The 19,691-nt window shown below is 37.8% G+C and overlaps 2 protein-coding genes across 3 annotated transcripts in view; both read left to right on the top strand.

Moving 5' to 3' along the window:
* The window catches only part of LOC102693543 (guanine nucleotide-binding protein subunit beta-5), a 47,630-nt gene extending 38,793 nt beyond the window's left edge, over window positions 1–8,837 (top strand). For both annotated transcript variants that reach the window (XM_015342977.2, XM_006628706.3), the window contains exons 8-13: window positions 1,175–1,318; window positions 1,756–1,847; window positions 2,066–2,114; window positions 2,711–2,807; window positions 5,843–6,009; window positions 6,557–8,837. In XM_015342977.2, coding sequence (XP_015198463.1) covers window positions 1,175–1,318; window positions 1,756–1,847; window positions 2,066–2,114; window positions 2,711–2,807; window positions 5,843–6,009; window positions 6,557–6,568 — 561 coding nt within the window. In that variant the 3' untranslated portion in view covers window positions 6,569–8,837. The remainder of the gene's footprint in view (window positions 1–1,174; window positions 1,319–1,755; window positions 1,848–2,065; window positions 2,115–2,710; window positions 2,808–5,842; window positions 6,010–6,556) is intronic.
* Window positions 8,838–13,620: 4,783 nt separating this feature from the next.
* On the top strand, window positions 13,621–18,880 carry bcl2l10 (BCL2 like 10). The gene is made up of 3 exons (XM_006628656.3): window positions 13,621–13,714; window positions 14,536–14,948; window positions 17,743–18,880. The coding sequence occupies exons 2-3, from the start codon at window positions 14,541–14,543 to the stop codon at window positions 17,863–17,865; spliced, it is 531 nt and encodes a 176-aa protein (XP_006628719.1). The 5' UTR covers window positions 13,621–13,714; window positions 14,536–14,540; the 3' UTR covers window positions 17,866–18,880.
* The last annotated feature ends 811 nt before the right edge of the window (window positions 18,881–19,691 follow it).

Here is a 19,691-nt window from a genome sequence, read left to right as displayed (position 1 = left end):
TTCTCTTGCTCGCTGATGGCTGGGACTGTGTATTGACTGATAAGACATTCGTCACAAGGGCAAATGAAAAAAAAGATTCATGCAAATAAAATGAACACACCAGATCATCCATTTAAGCTCATCCCCAGAGTGCTCGCTACTTCACATAAGAAATTTCAAATAAATCTAAATGTAAATCCTTGTACTGTAGTACCATTTACCAGTGATGTTTGTTGTAGGTTATTTCACCTTTGCAAACCTCCTTTCACCTCTTAGTTAATTCAGAACACATTCAATCATATGAAAGAATAGTTTTCCCCTCTACGAAGAAGCCTTCATAACAGTGTGGTGCAAAAAAAAACGTCAGCTCAGAAGCTGCTTTTGTGGTTCAGTATCTGCATTGTTGCTTGTGATCACAAGAGGGCAGTATCTCTATTTCTAACATTTAATATACAGAAGCAGGAATATTCCTTGCATTTATATAGTTTTTTTCATCCTAAAGTATCATAATGATCTTGACATGTAGGAGTGGACTCACCCTGGGTGACTCACAGAAGTCATTATGCCCCAGCAGCCCCACTACACAGAAGATCAGTGCAATGAGATATTTACAGTATATAGTGAAGTAGACCTTGGTTTAACATCTCACTGGGACAGCACCCACCACAGCAGTGTCCCTTGTCACTATATTGTGTCATTGGTTTGGAAATTCCAAGTCCAGGGGAAGAGTACCTAATGGTCTGTTATATGAAATGACTTAATATCAATGCATATAATATTAATCTCTGATATTTTGCCAAATTGCAAAACACAAATGTTTTAATTTTGGCAAAATACTTTTACACTTGTTGGGGTAGTAAAGACTGTGTGACTGTATAATTCATGAACCCTCCACCCTCGGGAAGATAAACAAAAAAACAAATGTATAAATACCAGAAAACCCTTTACCCACTCCCTAATTTTGATTTTTTAAGATTTTGGGAGAGGTGGAAGACTGGAATAGGTTTTAAGTTCTGTTTTCCTCTGTGCTTCTAGTGATTGTTTTGTTTTGTTATATCTTTATTATGCAGCATTAAAGATATTTTAAATCCAAGCTCTTCTGTCCAGTCAGCTGTAAGTTCCTGTGGCGGGTGGAAGGAATGGGTGTAAGGGCTAGTGGAGGAGGTGTGACTGGGCCCCCCGTGTGTCTCTTCAGATCCTGACAGCCAGTGGAGATGGCACCTGTGCTCTGTGGGATGTGGAGAGTGGACAGCTGCTCCAGAGTTTCCACGGCCACGCCGCCGACGTGCTCTCTCTGGACCTGGCGCCGTCAGAGACGGGCAACACCTTCGTGTCCGGGGTGAGGGAGAGCTGCCCGTTTCACAGCATCAGAACACTTTTTGAATATCAGCCACACGAACACTCTCTTTACTTTCTTTACTGTTGACTTTTTACCTTGATTCCTGGGCTGCCCTGCTTACAGACTGCTTTCTTTTTTTAAGCACTCCAGTGCAGTAGTTCGACATGTTTGTGAAGATGTTAATCGGTGTCTCTAAATGAGGGAGTGGGCAGTTCTGGTCCTGGAGGGACGATGTGTCTCATCTCTTAACAACTTAAGCCAACTCATTATTAGCTTGATTAACAGCTTTTCCCAGCTCTTCAGTTGCTGCAGCTTTGACACAGCACCCCCTCCAGGAACAGGCTTGCCCTCCAGAATGAGCATCTTCCTGATGCTGGACAAAGATGATGGGAGTACTGGCCAGCTGTGACCTGTTTTGATGACCTGTCTTGCTGCAGGGTTGTGATAAGAAGGCCATGGTCTGGGACCTGCGCTCTGGACAGTGCATCCAGTCCTTTGAAACACATGAGTCTGACATTAACAGCGTCAGGTGAGTGTGCCATTTTATTACACCATTTTTCAGAATGGATTTGCTGATCATTAACTTGAACTAACATTCCACCTTTCACCTGAAAACACAGAACAGAGGAGCAAAGCCATCTTAATCTTGACTGTTTTTTCTCTCAGTTGTAGATATCCTGTGTTTGCCTTTAGTCAGTTAAAACCATCTAAAGTTAAGATTAGTAATTATTTATTGCTTCATTTCAGATACTATCCCAGTGGAGATGCATTTGCATCAGGTTCTGATGATGCTACTGTAAGTGTTTCAGAGCCTGATTATTTTTAATCAATTCATTGCAGAACTGTTTCGTTTTAGTCTTGTTCATGTAATAGCAAAATGTTTCCATTTTCAGATCATGTTGTAGAAATTATTTTTAAAACCATGTTTAAATAGTAGTTTTTATATTTATACTATGTAAAAGGGGAATTGTTTTTTAACTAGTTTTTTTCTATTTTATTTTTTTCCCAAAAACAAATTTAGCAAATATAACAAGATAATCGTATTCCCCACCACACTCCTAACCCATTCCCCTCAGAGGTGCTCAACGTTTTCTACCTAAGGACACCCAAAATACCATCAAACCACTACAATGAATTTCCAGGCCAATAATTTACCTTAAAGAGATGGTAAAGATCTCTTTAAGAGATAAAGATAATCTTTAACCTTTTAAGGTAAAGATAATTTACCTTAAAGAGTTTATAAGTCTATTGGCTTATCAAACTGAGGATTGTGTGTGTATTTGTGGTGGAAGATGTAAAAGCCTGAAGATGGTAATTCATTATTTGTAAAAGTATCAACATAGGTTTTAGTGAATCCCAGAAACGCTCTCATGTTTTGTAATGTTTTTTTAGTGTCGTCTGTACGATCTTCGAGCAGACAGAGAAGTAGCAATTTACTCCAAAGAAAGCATAATTTTTGGAGCTTCAAGCGTGGACTTTTCACTTAGTGGTAAGTGTGCTTGATAGAGTCAGTAGGTACTGCAGGGAATTTAGTAGATAAGCACAACAGTGCTTCCTCTCAGTTATTGCATTTTGTATACAAGTAGTATTTATATAAAAACAATTATTTTGTGTGTGTATGTATCCATTTCTAAATTCTTTATCCAATTCAGAGTCACGGGGGAGTCAGAGCTTATCACAGCAAACAACAGGCACAAGGCAGGAATGGACACCAGTCCATCACAGGGTACACACAGATACAGACAAAAACATGCACGTACTCACACCTATGGCCAATTTTTCCTGCCGCCAATTAACCTACAGTACCAGTACAGTATGTTTTTGGACTGTGGGAGCAAACCAGAGCATCCAGCGCCAGTACAGTATGTTTTTGGACTGTGGAAGGAAACCAGAGCACCCAGTGAAAAGCCATGTAAAAATACAAAGTCCGCACAGATAGCACCCCAGCGCTGGAACTGAACCCAGAGCCTCAGCACTGCGAGGCCGCAGTGTTGACCACTGCATGGAGGAGTGTTAGCCTCCATTCCAATTACCATGCATGTTCCTACATGGATTATTACCAAACTGTTGCTACTGGATTTACAGGTTCCAAAATCCTTTCTCAATTAATAATGTTCTTGTGCACATCTCTCAGTCACAAGAAGCGTGGAGGCGGCAGTTTGTTGTTGAGACGGGGAAAATATGGAATAGAAACATTGCTGTACTTCAGTGTCAGACACTGGAAAAAAAATTACAAGATAAACATCTCAATATGACAGGTCCCAGCAGCTGAGTAGTCCCCAGGCCTGGGAGGGTATGCATTGGACTCCTTTTGAAAAGTGCTTATCTGTCTTCATGATTAGAGCAAAGCATTTGATAGACACATTACTGCTACCGAAGTGCATTCCTTTCCAGTATATTATACATTACGTGATACCAGCAGTGTCTAAGATGACTTTCAATAATGTTTAAGACCTTATCTGATGAGAAAGAAATCAAACCAGCAGGACAGCCAGAAAGTGCATTTGATATATCAACAGGGGATCATCTTTCTCATTGTCTAATCTGGAATTCCAGCCTTGATGCAGTTAAATAGATACTGTAGCTTCTTAACATTCCATGTACCAATATTCTCAGAAGGCTTTGAAATTCTTAAAAATAGATCATCCATGTTGTCAGAATTGTTTTACAATACATAAAGACATGTAAAACGTATGTGTTATGCCTGCTGGTTGTGTCTCAGATCAAGAGGCTGATGTGTGATAGCTTGCATCTCCAAACACACAATAGCTCATATGCAAGCACATTTAACAGAAAATATACCAAGTAATTATTGTCATATTTTTAATTGGAGAATAGACTATATTGATGACATAGGAAAAGACTGCTACTTTTAAATATTGTGTGATGATGTGTTTATAGGTTAATGAATACTTTTTGTTTTCGTCAGATTAAAGATAGATGATATATGTTTAATTAGAGCTTTGTCAATAGTTTTTGAGACCATTCTATCATATAATTAGGTCTGGTACTATTCACCATTCATGTATTCAGTGAGCATAAAATTCTGTAAAAAAATACAGTACCTAAGGGGGGTTTGTTTATTTGCTTGTTTTAACCTGCTAAACTTGCCCAAAACATGTGAGAGCTTAGCAATTAAAAGTATTCTTTTCACCTCTGTAAAATAATAACACAGCTGCAATGTATGAAGTCTTGCTAATTAGTGTTTTTTCAAAATATCTGGGCACTCAATAACCATCACTCTGCCCCTCTTTTTTTTAAACTGTCTTTATTGTTTTACACTTTATTTAGACAGATCATAAATCAAAGAATAACATAAAGAAACAAACAAGGGTTTTCACAGTATCCAGTAATTACCATAATATTAGTACTTCTTTTTTCAAAGGCTAAAAAGACACATCTCTTCCTGTGTGACTAAATTAATTTAATATCGATGTGAGTCAACTTTAATTTTAGCGTTAATCCACTCACATGTGCACAGACAAAATAAACTGCTAATAAATAATCAATTATAAATGTAAATGGAGAAAGTCCCCTCCCTCTTGTCACACTGAGACAGTAACAGGAAGGTGCCAAATGTAGCGTAAGATGACTAATTAACCTTGAAAGATAAGTGTTAATACCCTAAACCTTAAGGAAAAAAAAATCCTGACTAGATAAGAGTTCTGAAATGTCATTATAGTCTGATATTGTATTCAAAGGTTTAATTTATGTGGCTGTTTGGGTAAGTATTATATAGAATAACAGGGGAATTCCTGCAGCATACTGTAAATGTCATATTTGTTTTCAGTTTGGCATTTAAAAAAGGTCCTAACATTATTTTTTTTACTGTAATATTGAATGGGCTTTAACAAAAAAACTGTAAGTAAAAATGCTTAAAACAGAATAGTTTTATAAAAGGACAGGTCAATTGCATCCTAACAGAAGAAATGTTACAAATGAGAGTAAGCCTTTCAGCCCATCTTGTCAGTTTAGTAGTTAGTAGATACGTAATTGATCTGAGGATCTCATTCAGGTGTTTCTTCACGGACGCTAGAATATCAGCTTATACAGCAAGACTGGAAATACTGTTTCATGCTCCCACAACCCTTTGCATAACAAAGGGCTCTTGTTCTCGGTTTTAAATGTGCTTCCACTTAAAAATGACACTTGTCCTCTGGTTTGTGTTTCACAGCTGATTCAGAAGACATCCACTGGGTTGAATTTTCAATGCCTTGGAGGATTTGGATACTTATTATAAACCTGATTCATGCCACAGCTTGTATTAGTGCCAATCCACTGTCTGTATACAATTGTATAAGCTAAAGTATAAAATATTCTTAGTATTTAATACCTTAAGTATTATATATGGAGACATCATCTCTTGCCTGTAGCATTAATTAAAGTATCTTCATGCATTCTGAGCCACACTCAATCCACTGAACTCTTAAAAGGGAAAAAATAAGGGGAAATGTAGCTTTATCTATAATATGCAACTGACCTCAGGACCTTTGAGCTTATCTTTCTTCTATTCTTTGTTCCCAGGACGTCTGCTGTTTGCAGGATACAATGATTACACTATTAATGTCTGGGATGTCCTGAAGGGCACCAGGGTCTCCATTCTCTTTGGTCATGAGAATCGGGTTAGCACATTGCGAGTTTCACCGGATGGCACAGCCTTCTGCTCTGGATCATGGGATCATACTCTGAGGGTAAGTGGGGGGTTTCCAGATTTGCATCTGCAGCAACTAGGCTGCTGGGAATTCCATTACGGAATAAAAGAGAACCATATTTTAGCAACAGCAATAGCAGAGTTCAACAAGTTTCATGGAGCAGTACTGTAATTCTGCTTTCAGAAGGGAAGTAGGAAGGTGGAGCATCATCATAGTATAATGAGATTTCAGGTTTCAGAAACAGGTGGCTTGGTTGCGCAGTGGTTAGCATTGCTGCCTCTCAGTGCCATGGTTCCCTGTTCAATCTGGACCTGGGGTGCTATCTACATGGCTTTGTATGTCCTTCCCGTGTTTGTGTGGGTTACTTCCAGGTGCTTTGGTTTCTTCCCATAGTCCGATGAGAGTCCCTTACTGGTAGGTTAAATGGCTTCTGGGGAAAAAATCCTCTGCTTGCCGGGATAGGCGCCGGTTCCAAGAGACCTTAATTGGAAGATGTGATTAGAAAATAAATGGACATGCTAGAATGGAACTTTAAAATTTCTTATTGATACCAAGTGCAAAACTTTGTCTTCTTTTTTTTTTACAGATCTGGGCTTAAAGTTTATGTGAGGCCTCACTACAAATGAGAATCTGGGTTCCTTGAATTCTACATTTGTTAATCAGGATGCACAATTAACTCTACATTATCTCAACTGAGGCTTCTTTTCCTTCAGACAGCTTCAGACAGCTGAGAAGGTCCTGTGGTAAAAGGATTTGCTTTGTAGGAAAATACCAGAATAGTAATTTAACCATTAGTGTACATTCCGTGTACTGACAACATATAGATAGAATAAATAGATATATAGGTATACTGTACCTTGTCAGATATTTCCTTCTGTTGGCAAGGGTCTGAAGTCAAGGACCTCTTACTACTTTGAATTTTTGAATGTCAATGATTGTAACAGTGTCAGTCCTCAATTTTTAGCTGTATTCCAAATAATGAAAACATGAAATTCTGATTAGCTTTGGAATTCTGTTTGGAATTCTGTTTTTGTTGTGATCGGTGAGTTACCGATCTCAAATTCTCCTTTATTTAAATTACAGCTAAAATAACCTGCTAGGTTAGGGTTGACATAACAGTTGTCTGTGAAGTACCGATTGGTTTGAACTGTCCTAACAACCTGACTGTTACTGATGCTTTGTGGCCTAAAAGATTCTATTGCTTTTTGTAGTCAAAGTAGAAACATAACATTCTTGAACTCTGCTGGCAATTGCATTTAAAGATTGTTTTGTTTTACATGAAGAGTGTCAAAGAACCTTGGTTTCCATACATCACCTGTTTTCATTTCGCATCCTGTTCTTAACCTTTAAATTTAAAACTGCTGCACAGGGTGGTTATAAAGCTTTGCAGTTACCTGACTACCTGTCTGCATCCATTCATTCAGTGTGCATGAGGTTCACGTGAGTGTACAGATTAGATCAAGGACATGTGAATAGCAGGGGGGAGAAATGTTATCAATTTCTGAGATACAGACAACTATCTCAGAGGAACTCTTCATGGTGCCGATAATTGCAAAACTTCATAATCTCTACTGTATCAGCAACTTAGAAAGAAGCACTATAGGATAATCAGGTTCATTCACAAAAAGTTCTTCCTATAAAGGACAGAAGATATCCTCATATCCAGATCCTTCCCAAACGTAAGTTGTGACTGTACCAAACTGAATATAGCTTTGGGTTATGTTATTCTTATCATGTCCATTTCACTCGTTTCTGTGCATCTGTGGTCTGGTTGGAATAACAAGGATAACAGTAGTACTACACCTGCAAAAATCTTTTGCTGTACCGTGGGACTGCACCATAAAGCACCATATGGCTTGTTAGAATATTGCTTGAAAACTAAGCAATGCAACTTTTATTAAGTTTTTTGTTTTATTTTTTGTTTCTGTTTTAGGGAAGGTGAATAAAAATAGATGCAGAGTGGATGTAATATTTATAACTTGACAGGACAATGTTAATACTATAAGCGGTAAAGTTGGTGGAATCCGTCTTGGGGTGCTATAGTTCAGAATGTGCATCCAATATTTCCAGACTGATGAAGGCATTAATGCAATGTTAAAGATAAGGACAGCAAAGGGCAAATTCAAATAAATTTTTCCTGGAATGAAAGTGTTAGGGTTGTCTATTTTTCATCTTCCACAGAGAAGAGCAAATGAGGGTTACTACTTTATCATGTATATTGTAATTAATCTTACTTTTCTTACAATCAAATGAACTGGCTAGAAACAAAAATGATCACAGTAGGGAATGCTCTGTCTTTGTGTTTTCACTGTACACGTCATGCACTCTTTGGTTGTTGTGACAGCATGCTAAAAGAAGGTATGTATCCCACTCTTAGGAAAACTGTGGTCATCAAACCTGTTATGACTTTTTTAACAGCTCCTTTACATTCATAACAGCTCATTACATTTTGCAGGAGATCAAAACAACGTAAGAATTTGCCTGAATGTAATTCTGCCTTGCTCACGTTTGTCAGGAAGAATGAAAGCAGAATTTCTGTTCACCCATTTTTTTATTGACCTCCAGTTCTGTTCTGGCCTGCTACAGAGTTCAGATGTTGCGTGAGGTGTAAGAGTGATGTGGTTTGCCTAGAATCTGTTGCACTACTGTATAAACTTTAGGATACTGTTATTCTCAATCGATAAAATGTACAATAGGATTTAGTTGTCCTATAAAAGCATTTCTGTAAAAGCATTTACAGTATTGTTTTCTGTAATCTGTCCAGTTTTCTGTAATCGTTTTGTGTATATATTTAACTGATTCACTGCTGGGACTGCTGTACACTGACTTTTGCCCAAATGTAATAAATAGAGTTTTAAATATTGTTACACATTTGTATGATTTTCTCTTTTTTACTGTTGAAGTACATTATGCAAATCATTTGTGACTTGTTCCTTACTTTTACTCAGTTCCAATTCCAATATCAATTGAAAGTAGCAATAATAAACCAAACCTAAATGCAAATGGTCTAAAAATGACATAGCTTTAATGTATTTACTGCTGTTAAATTTAGCTGTTCTTCTACAAATACTGTAGATCTCTAACTTAAGCTTAAGGATACATTTTTTGTGTGGATTTGATTTTGTTTCTGAGTATTTTAAATATAAATATTTTATTTCTATTAGGTGTTGTTATCAAAATCCTAATAAAAAAGAAAGAACAAAGCTGACTGCATTGGGAGTTGAAATGTTTTGCACTTAAGGTTAAAATTCATGTAAGGAATCAGGTATACCACAAATATTTAATCATTGGGTGTTAATGTACTGAGAAAGTACATTTCCATAATTCAGGAACATGCTATATTTGTTGCAGACTCAAAGTAAAATAATATAGACTAAATCATATTTAACTATGTGCTATACTGTAGTTAAAGTAGATCATCTGAATTTGCTGGAACAACCAATTAAAAACAGTAGCCCAAACCATCTGTTTTTATTGAAAGCTGGGAAAAACAACAGAATTCCAGTTAAAGGCAGCATACTTCTGTCAAGTTGGTGCCTGCACTTACTGTAGGTTGGCATAGTTACAAAGAGCAACACTGGTTCATTAATTTAACACAAGATTACAAGGGGGGAATTCATTATGATAAATCATGATGGTGTCAATAGTGTAGGATATTCAGCTGTGAACAGATTTAAAAAATGGTCAAGAACAGGACCAAAACATTAGTCAAAACGATCAGGAAGTACTCTCATAACAAACATTTTTGCTGGACTTTCTGAGACCAAAATACACCATTTAGCTGACTATAAAGGGGGTGTTGTAGTGATGCTATGTATGTATTTTTGACCATGGAGCTATTCTCTGTATCTTTTCAAATTTGTTTGATCATACCTTTACTGTGCTGTGAGTCATTTTCTTCAGAAACGTATTTAATGAAAAATATTTTTTTAGTTAAGAGACTAATCTATTTTGATTATTTAAATTAAGAGAGTAATCAGTTTTGATGATCCAGTTTTCATCAAAAGTGGCAAGATGGCCATGATATTTCTGTGCAACACAACTGAATCACTGAGCTGCTTTATTCCTCCTCATTATTTCTTTCCTTCTCATTCATTTCAAATTCTATATATAGGTTACATGCTTTATTTCACTTCCTGTTTCACTATTTGCTCTGTATAAACAGGTGCATCGAAGGACAGCAGTAATGGCTCAGATGATCAAGGAATTTACAAACTCTGTAGATGGATAAACAGCTCAGCAAGCTGTACAAAGTATTGTGCCATAAAAATATTGTGTAAGGAAAGCATTTCAGAAAATTTGCTTCTATTTGTTGTTTTAAGAGTACTTCAAATTAATAATTTTTAAAGCATGAAGAAAATGTCCCAATAAAATTTGTTTCTGCTTGAAAAGTAAATCATATTTGATCTAGGCAATAAAAACATATTTGATACAGCAAGCAGACTGATGTTTGGTGTTCAGAGGTAGCGAATTTGATTTTGTGCTCAAAGCATCAGTGGGTATTCAAACTACAGATAAGCTTCTTGAAAGAAACTCAGGGGCATTCATTTGGAAAGTCCAGTGATCTCAATATGACTCTGGCAAAAAAACGTCTACCTGGAAAAGGAGTATAAAGTAATTTACTTTGATCTGAGACTCCCTAAACTCTTTTAGCTGGAGAAACCCCCAGTTTAAGATTAAACAGAAAAAGCATGTAATATCATACTTCACCTATCACACAATAGAGAGCAATAAATATAAATATAAGCATCTGTATGGCAAGAGAATAATAAATTAATCAGAACTTTTCTACTAATGAGAATAAAATGGATTTTTCACAATGAGAATTTTCTCGCCACTGATTATATCTTTATAATATATTATTATGTAATATAAATTAGTTATAATATAGTTATTATTATTAGTTATTATTGTGTTTTTTGACAGTCACCTGGGATAGCTCTAAAGACCCTCCTGATCTCATCCTCACTCAGACTCTAAGTTGAGAACTGACTCAACTGAAAAAAAAAGATTTAAAGGGAAACACAAGCTCAGAAAAACCAGAATGGACTTGCTGACCCAACTGTCTTTAAAAATACATGCTAGAGTCTGTCCACAAATCAGTACTTTATGTTTGGATGGTCAATGTGTCATCTGGAAAGCATGTATGGACCACAAGAGAGAGAAGAAAATGTTGCAGTTTGGTTCACTACAGACTCACAGATAATGCTACACTAGGTAAGGTCACAATTCTGCTTTTGATTCCCAAAGACACAAACATTTGATCACATTTTACAATCTGGTTTCTTTTCATAAAATAACTATTATTTAATACGTACATGACCTTAGTCATCCTCACCGAAATTAATTATTTGTGGTAAATCAAGAGAAAACGTTTTGATTAGTGTATTGCCTTTTCTGTTCGCAGTGTTGTAGATAAGTGGTTATATTTAATTGACATGTTTTGCATCAGATATTCATTTCTATGCTGTGAAAGAGAAAAGAAAATTAAAACATGAAAAAAGTTACCTGTGAAAGGCAGAAATATGGTCCATTTTGCTCCCTTGGTTGTTATTAGTTATTGAGCTGAGGATCTAAGAATGTTAATAAGGTTACAACTGAGGTGGCCAGTAGGTATGTTGGATAGTTAAAGTAGTAGTTAATGGATCCAAGAATTGATCCATTAAGATGGGATGCCGGTACATCGCAGGGCAAACACAAACACCCACAGACTCACATCAGGGCCAATTTTCCCAGAAGGCAATTAACCGACCTTGAGAGAGGAAGCCGGAGAGCCTGGAGGACTCACATGGGACAAACACCACAAAGACAGCACCCCAGGAAATGAATCCAGGGCCCCAGCACTGTGAGGTAGCAATGCTAACTACGCCATCACCATGCCACCCACAGCTTAACTTACACTTACATAGCGCTTTTCTGGACACTTCACTCAAAGTGTCCAGATACAGGTAATGGGGATCCCCTCCACCACTACCAATTTGCAGCATCCACCTGATGATGCGACGGCAGCCATAGTGCACCAGCACACTCACCACACACCAGCTATCAGTGGGGAGGAGAATGAAGCCAATTCATAGATGGGGATTATTAGGAGGCCATGATTGGTAAGGGCCAGGTTACACTACTCTTTTCAAGAAACGCCCTGGGATTCTAATGACCACAGAGAGTCAGGACCTTGGTTTTACGTCTGATCCAAAGGACGGCACCTGTTTCCAGTATAGTGTCCCTATCACTATACTGGGGCATTAGGACCCACATGGACTGCAGGGTGAGGGCCCCCTGCTGGCCCCACTAACACCTCTTCTAGCATCAACCTTAGTTTTTCCAAAGGGGTCTCCCATCCAGGTACTGACCAGGCTCACACCTGCTTAGCTTCAGTATGCTGCCAGTTGTGAGTTGCAGGGTGATATGGCTGCTGGCTAAACAGAATGTTGTAAACATTCCCCTGTGGTATCCTATTCCCGATCTCCACTGGTCTTCTGACAACTTTCCCTCCATCAAGCCATGATGAGAGTCATTTTGCATGGGGTTGAAATGCACATTCAAGGGGCAGCTTCAGTCCAGTATATCTAGTTTATCTGGTCTTTCTGTAGCCGTTACTGTCTGAAAACCAGATGCCTGGATCTGCCTTGCCAATGGGATAACGTGCACTGAAAAAACCAAGGGTCTTTTATTGCTTGAACACCACTAACACCTATAAGTGCTACAATCCACAATACTTTAAAATCAGCGTCGTTAACATTCACAGTAGTCCTTTAGAATGTCTGTAGCACAACATTTGTTTCTTGCAAAAATCCTAATTTTAAACGATTTTGAAGAACTTCTAAAGTAAAGTTTATATTAGCAAAGAAACAGCCTAAAATGTGCTGCAATAACACCTCTTGAGAATTATGATATAGTAGGAGCAAAGGATTTTCATCTTTTTATGCAACTTTTTTGTTGTTGTTTTCCTCGGGCTGCTCTTATCAACATTGTCATTCGTGTGAAGTCAGCTTTTTCCGGAGGAAAGAAAATATTTGTTTAAACCTCACTGAATGAATCCCATTCATCACGTTTACACAAAAAAGGGATGGTCTGGATTGTGGTGTACTGTATGTAAAAAGCATATTTGTGTCAGAATGTTGTTTTCAAAAACAGTCTATTCCCGTATTAGGGTTCCTGTAAACTAGGGTCTACACCAGTGGATAAGAATTTGAACGTTTTAAGACAATATTAAAACATCGCAGTGTTAGCTAAATCCCTTTTCACTTCGTCTTTTTAAAACATTTTACGTTTTTATCTCTCATTTTATACCATTCACTTCTGTTTTATTGTATTTTCTGTTGCTGATAACTATATCTTAAAAGAAAAAGAATGCTTATTTGTCACTAGAAATGATTGTGAATCTCGTTAATAACATACGATAGGATCTATACCCAGACTGGAACTAACTGGTCTGCTAATTTCTAGATTTTGCACTACTGCACTAACGTATTCATCTTAACTCCAAGAAATTTTATATTTTACCATTTAATATTAAAATTAAATTAACATTCTGAGATTTTATCATTCCTCTTGTTTAATATTATAGTATCGTAAAATACAGTTCTTAATTTTAATCTTCATCATAAAATGGACTTTCCCCTTTAAACATAAAAAAGGCGGAGTCGATGAAAGGAAAAAACTGAACAGGAAGTGATGCCTTTTTAAAGAGACCTTCCTTTTTTTTCCCCTCTGAAGTGGAGAGGACAGCCATCGCTGGGAGGTAAGATTTCTGTATTCTTTATTCACAGTTAATGAAGGATACCATTTGTATAAATACGATTTACTCGAATTAGGAAGAGAGGTCGACATAGTTTTATAGTTTAGCTAAGGTATACGAGGGAAAAATGGAAGAAACCCTTTTTCTAGAAGTCTTTTTTGTATATGGTTCTTTGTGCTTTGACAGATCGGTGTGATCTTCATTTCCAGCTGAATCTGGGCTTTCATTTTGGGACACTTACAGAATACCAAAATATACATTAAGAAGTCCGACACGTTTTGTTTATGACGATATTGGCCGTATTTAAAAAAATAACGCAGTATAATGTGTGTTATTAGCTAAGTGATCCTGAGTCAGGGGACGAGTACTACAGTATTGGGCAATAAAGAATTCCTGTGGTTTTCATTCAGTTTTCATTACAGACCAGCAGAGTTCAGTATTTTTCTCATTCCGTTTTCTAGCCATTTAAGGTAGAACAGACGGAGTCTTATTCGTCACCCTTTTAGATCAGGGAATGCAATATGGAGCTCACTGAATTTAATCAATTCAGAAGTGAGCTGTAGTTGTGTTGGTTTAACGGGAGTCCTGGTGGAGGGGTGACGAAGATGTTGAATTACCATTACTGGTCTTCGCTTTAATTAAAGAAAACAAACAGGCTCCTCTCATCTTTCCACCCAATCCGTTTTCGTACCGCGACCCTCTCGACTAGCCCACTTCTCAAAACCACAGGCCTTGACATTGAATTGAAATCCTGAAACACGAAGCTGACGGCGCCCTCACTGTTGAAGACTGAAATGTCGGTTTCTCTACTTCTCTATTCGCAGAGAAAATGAGCTGCTGTTTGAGGGAACAGACCTTGATTCTGGCTCGGGATTACATCGACCTCTGCCTGGGGACGACCCGCCAGTCTCCCAGCCCAAACGCCGAAGCGATGCGCAGTCTGGCCAAGGAGATGGAGAAGCAGTACCAGTCCAAATTTAACTCCCTCCTGCACAGTTTCATCGCGACGTGCGGACCCGACCCCAGCGTTAACTTGAAGAAGGTCATGGAGGAACTGGTCGGAGACGGGATTTTAAACTGGGGGAGGGTGGTTTCTCTCTTCACCTTCACAGGACTGCTGGCACGCCAGCTGTACGCCGAAGGAGCGAGTATTGACTGTTTTAAGAGACTGGCCGAAACAATTGCTGACTACCTCGGAGGTGAAAAACGAGAATGGCTGATACAGAATGAAGGATGGGTAAGTCTTATGTATTATAGATAGGTTTGTGTCTTTGTGTGTGTGTGTGGTGGTGTGGCTTGTGATACTGAACTGTTGGTGCCATAAGTCGCTTTAATGGTTTTATTTTGCCCGTACGCAATAGAGGGTCTCCTTCTGGTGTCCTTTTGCTTCTTTATTTAGATTAATTGATGCTGCTGTACACACACAGCAAGTAAGTGCTCTCGGTGCCGATTTCAGTTTCCTTTTGTTAGCTACTGTAGCCGCAGTTTTCCTCGTAATCTCTTGAATGACGTGGCGGCAGTTCTTACTGTATTTAGCTGCCTGTGCCCCCAACCAAATTTCCCCATCGCTATATAGATCAGCTATTACCCTCTTATAAAGCAACGTATTCATTGAGGAAACAAAGGCTGCCCTAACTTGTATTTAAAAAAAAACGGACTACATGCTACATTTTTGTGGTTTGCCTGCTATGTGAAAATGACCGTGTGGTGAAAACCGAAGCATTTTCTGGAATGCGTTTGGTGCCGTCAAAACGGATGTGTAACTTTTAACACTAGCGTTTCCTTTTAAAAATGTAAAAAGACCAGCATGAAGGGATATGAGCAAAAGTTTTGTTTTAGAACTGGATAGGTTTGTGTTCCAGCAGATAACTGTAAATCGTCTGTAGACTTATTAGTCCTGTCTTGAGTTGCAAACACCAGTGTCTTGGCACAGGTTTGTGGTCAGTGATCTCACTGATCAAGGAGTCTATAGCTGTAATGGTAACAGCTGGTAAACTGTTATTCTTCAGCTCATTAATGGTTTTTCCCTGGGCAGATGGAAAGTCTCTGAACATTTTAACCATACCTGATTAGTTTGGGGAAACCTGCAGTGTCTTCAGTTCCAGAATTGCCCACTTTTTCAGCTTACTAGTTAACCTTTCAACAGGGATTCAAGTTTTAAGGGAGGTCAGTTAAGTTTCAAAAGCCTAGGGAAGAAAAATGTTTAACAATTAAGAGACCCTTGTTTAAATGTATTAAGTGGTTAGATTGCTCTCTCTCAAGGCATTGGTGGTTTATTAAAAAAAAAAACTCTGGAACACTAATCTTAAACCTTCAAACAAACCTAGTACATTAGGTACAGGCAGATCAGTGTCAGTGACCCGATGCAGAGTTCAGAGAGCCTGAAAGAAGTCTGTCAGATTAACTGTAGTGGGGAAAGGCTGAGTCCAGTGAAAATTTAAGGTACCTTGACTGTGTCTGCATGCACATACAGCAGTTGAGTTACTACTTTAAAAAACTAATGCATTGCAGTTATCAGTTACATATTTAAGGAAGGTTGTGGGAATTTTTTAAAGGTAATGTATTCTTTTAGATACTGACATACACATATCAAAAAAGTACCCTACACAACCGACTTGTAACTGTAATACGTAACTTTTTTTAAATGGACTTTCCACAACACTGGTTGCTTCAACCTGTTTTAGTTTTTTAAGTTTCTTCAAAACACATCTTTGCTTGGAAAACATGGTTACATTTTATTTAATAGAGGGAATTCTCTAATAGTGACTAATTTCAAGTGCCTGCAGGAAACTGGCTGATGGAACTAGTGAAACATTAACTCTACCAGAGGAAGCTTTATATTAAAAGGTTGTTTGATTTCAGGTTCCATAATGACTAAAAGACAGAAGTTATTGATGTAGACACCTGGCAAACGAGAGGGCAAACAATGCCAGCTGGCCTTTTTTTCTGTCAGTAAAACAGATTGCAGTGAATGGACAGCTGCTTCAGAATGCTCTCTGTGGGCACATTTGGAATTAGTTACTACTTCCCTCTCTGTGTGAGGACAAGTGAGTGCATAATGTCTCCTTTATTTAAAATGTTTGCACATGAACTTTAATCGTAATCTGAAGCAAAAGTACCCCATTAATCTTGATTTTCTATGGAAATTTTGTGTCTATAATCATCAATATGGAGCCTTTTTTCTAGCACCTAAGCACTCCATGGCAAGACCTCAGTTACTAAAAGATTTGACAGACGAAAGTTGTGCTCACATTTTCCCTTAAACTGTGGTTATTTCGTGTTAAGTGAGAATGTCTTTTGTGTAGGGGCTTGGGGGTGCAGTGTGACCTGTGGAAGGTGAAAGATTTAGAGATTCCCAAGTTCTAAGCACTGCTAAAGACCATCTACTCTATCTGGTGCCACTGTGTTCCATAGGGATTATAGTCCACAAAACTAGTCCTGGAGGGCCACAGAGTCTTTGTGGGTTTTTGCTCCTTCCTTATTCTTCTTAATTAAGTCTTAATTAAGCTAATCAAGCTAATAATTGAGCTTATATGATACCTATATACCACTTCTCAAAGATCTTCAGATGTTGATTTAAAGAAGGTGGATAGTGCCCCTGAAAGACAGAACGTATGCATCTATGGGTCAGACCAGAGGTGTCCAGTCCTAGTCCTGGAGGGCCGATGTGTCGTTCCAACATGGATTTCATGATCTACACCATCTGGTAACTGGCTCAGCTGAACCAATTAAGTAGCTTCTCCCAGCTCTTTTGGTGCTGCTGCTTTAAAGAGACCTGGAAAAACTGCACTCACAGTGGCCCTAGGTCAAGGACTGGACACCCCTGAATCCTGAATTAGAATAAAAGTGGTCATGCTGGTGTTTCCTGCTGCATCAGCAGCGAATGTGACAAAACCAATGTCCCTGCTGTCAAGTGCAGATTCCTCGTTCATGTGTTCATGCCCTCCTATCAAGTCTGAGATCTTTAACAAGGTGAGGTTGAGGTCACTAATGGAAAATCTGCATTCACACTTTGTTTTGTCTTTGTGTAGGAGGGCTTCTGCAAATTTTTCCAAACTGCCAAGGAAGTGAACCAGGAATCAACCATGAAGACTGCACTGTTTGCAGCTGCCGGTGTTGGCATCGCTGGGATAACTTTTCTCCTCGTGCGTTAGACTAGATCAGCCTGTGTACTTTTTTTTTAAATCGTTTTAGACGAGAGCATTAACGCATTGAGAGAAAAGGGGGAAACATGCGTAGTGAAACATTCAGTGTTCCAGCATGATGCAAACGTACACAGTACGCAGAGTCTTTGTGTAGGTGATGGATAACATTTTAGATCACTAGTTATAGTCATCATTTGGAATTTTAAAATTCCTTAATTGATCTTTGCACAAATAACTAAAGTTATAGTTAATCTCTTGGCAACATTATTTTTGATTTTTTTTTCTCCTCTTGAACCTTTTGTTTTTACCTCTTTTTCAGAGCACATTTTTCTTTGTTTCTTGCAATATAGACACTCGTCTGGTCTGTATCCAGCACCTACAAATGATTGTCCTGAAAAAAAGTAATTTCCCCTTTGTCCATTTTATATATGAATTGCTTTCTGAAGTTATAAACAAATGGTGCACGTTTTCTAACTGTAGTGCACTGTGAATGGATAACCATTCATATGATTACACTTGTTTTTAAGTGGCTTAAAAAGTGTGTCTTTTATTTAAAATATATTTATATTAAAATACAAATAAGCTCATTTGGTGTATTGGTGACTTGCAAGTGTCATTGCAGGTATGGTACCCATTTCCAAGACCTTTCTTACAATAAGAGAATTAGGAGGTAACAGTCAATTGTAATGTGTATTTTTTCAGTGCTTACTAAACAGCTTATGAGCTCTTGACTTGTTTGCCTAAGTCTATCCAGAAGCATAGCTTCTTTTTACTTTAGCATTGGGTTTTAAATGTTCTTTTTCAGTGCTGCTTTGCAGTGGTGTAGCAGCACATATTTGAATACTGCTCTCTGAGTGTTTACATTGAAGATGGAAAATGTCTCTCACACAACTCTACAATGACAAACATAATTCAGAACAATTTACACTTTTCTCAGTTTTTTATGTTAATTATGGTTAATGACATTCATTTTCTCCATTTATTTATAAGTGTCTTCAAAATAAAAGCAATGTTATTAGATAAACCTTAAGTAACATTATTCTTTGTAATCTCCCTATAAGACTATATTGGTAAAGAAATACGTTTACTATATATATATAAAAGAAAATATATTTCTAAAAAATCTTTGGGAAGAATAAAGTTTGAAAACTACTCAAGTTAAATGGCTAATGTTAAAAACAAATAACCCTGACCAATGGTTTGAATTGCAGAGTGATACACTGTAGAACTAGTCTCTGCATGTTGGCCATGAAACTGAGTCATTCCAGAAGAATGCTTTGCAAAGCATGTCATGCTGTATCATTACACAGTAATTTGAAAGTGTTGTAGGTCTGGTTTCAAACACATTCACCTTTGAAAAAAATCAGTGCAGTACATGGATCTCTCTACAAAGTGTGTATGGAGTTATAATTAAGGGTGCAGGTCTGATCTTGAGTTCTGTCTGACATCTCAGAAATAATAAGTCTGTTTCAGAATGTTTTTCATCTTGCTCACTAAATTGTGTATGTTAACCTTAAGATCATTAGTAGTGCACTTTTCAGAGTCTTGCCATGTTAAGAATCAGAATGCAGGCAATTTTGTTTCATGGCTGTGACCGTAATCTGATCACTAGTTGTTCCTCTTCTGTCATTTTAACAGTGTGTCTCTAGGGTTATAAGTTCTATAGAAGTACAATACAGGGTTTTCTTAGTTTTGTGGTGTTCACTGGGTTGTGTTCATAATGTCATTATTTGAGGGGGGAAAAAAGAGGATTGTTATCACTATGGCATCTCTACAGGAAGATCTGCTGTGATTCATCAGGTGTTATATCAATGACTTATAAGGGGGCGACAGTG

The sequence above is a fragment of the Lepisosteus oculatus genome, chromosome 5 (genome assembly GCF_040954835.1).
Source record: "Lepisosteus oculatus isolate fLepOcu1 chromosome 5, fLepOcu1.hap2, whole genome shotgun sequence".
Taxonomy (NCBI): domain Eukaryota; kingdom Metazoa; phylum Chordata; class Actinopteri; order Semionotiformes; family Lepisosteidae; genus Lepisosteus; species Lepisosteus oculatus.
Note: the sequence above shows the minus strand (reverse complement) of the source record. Positions and strands in the feature narration are given on the sequence as shown.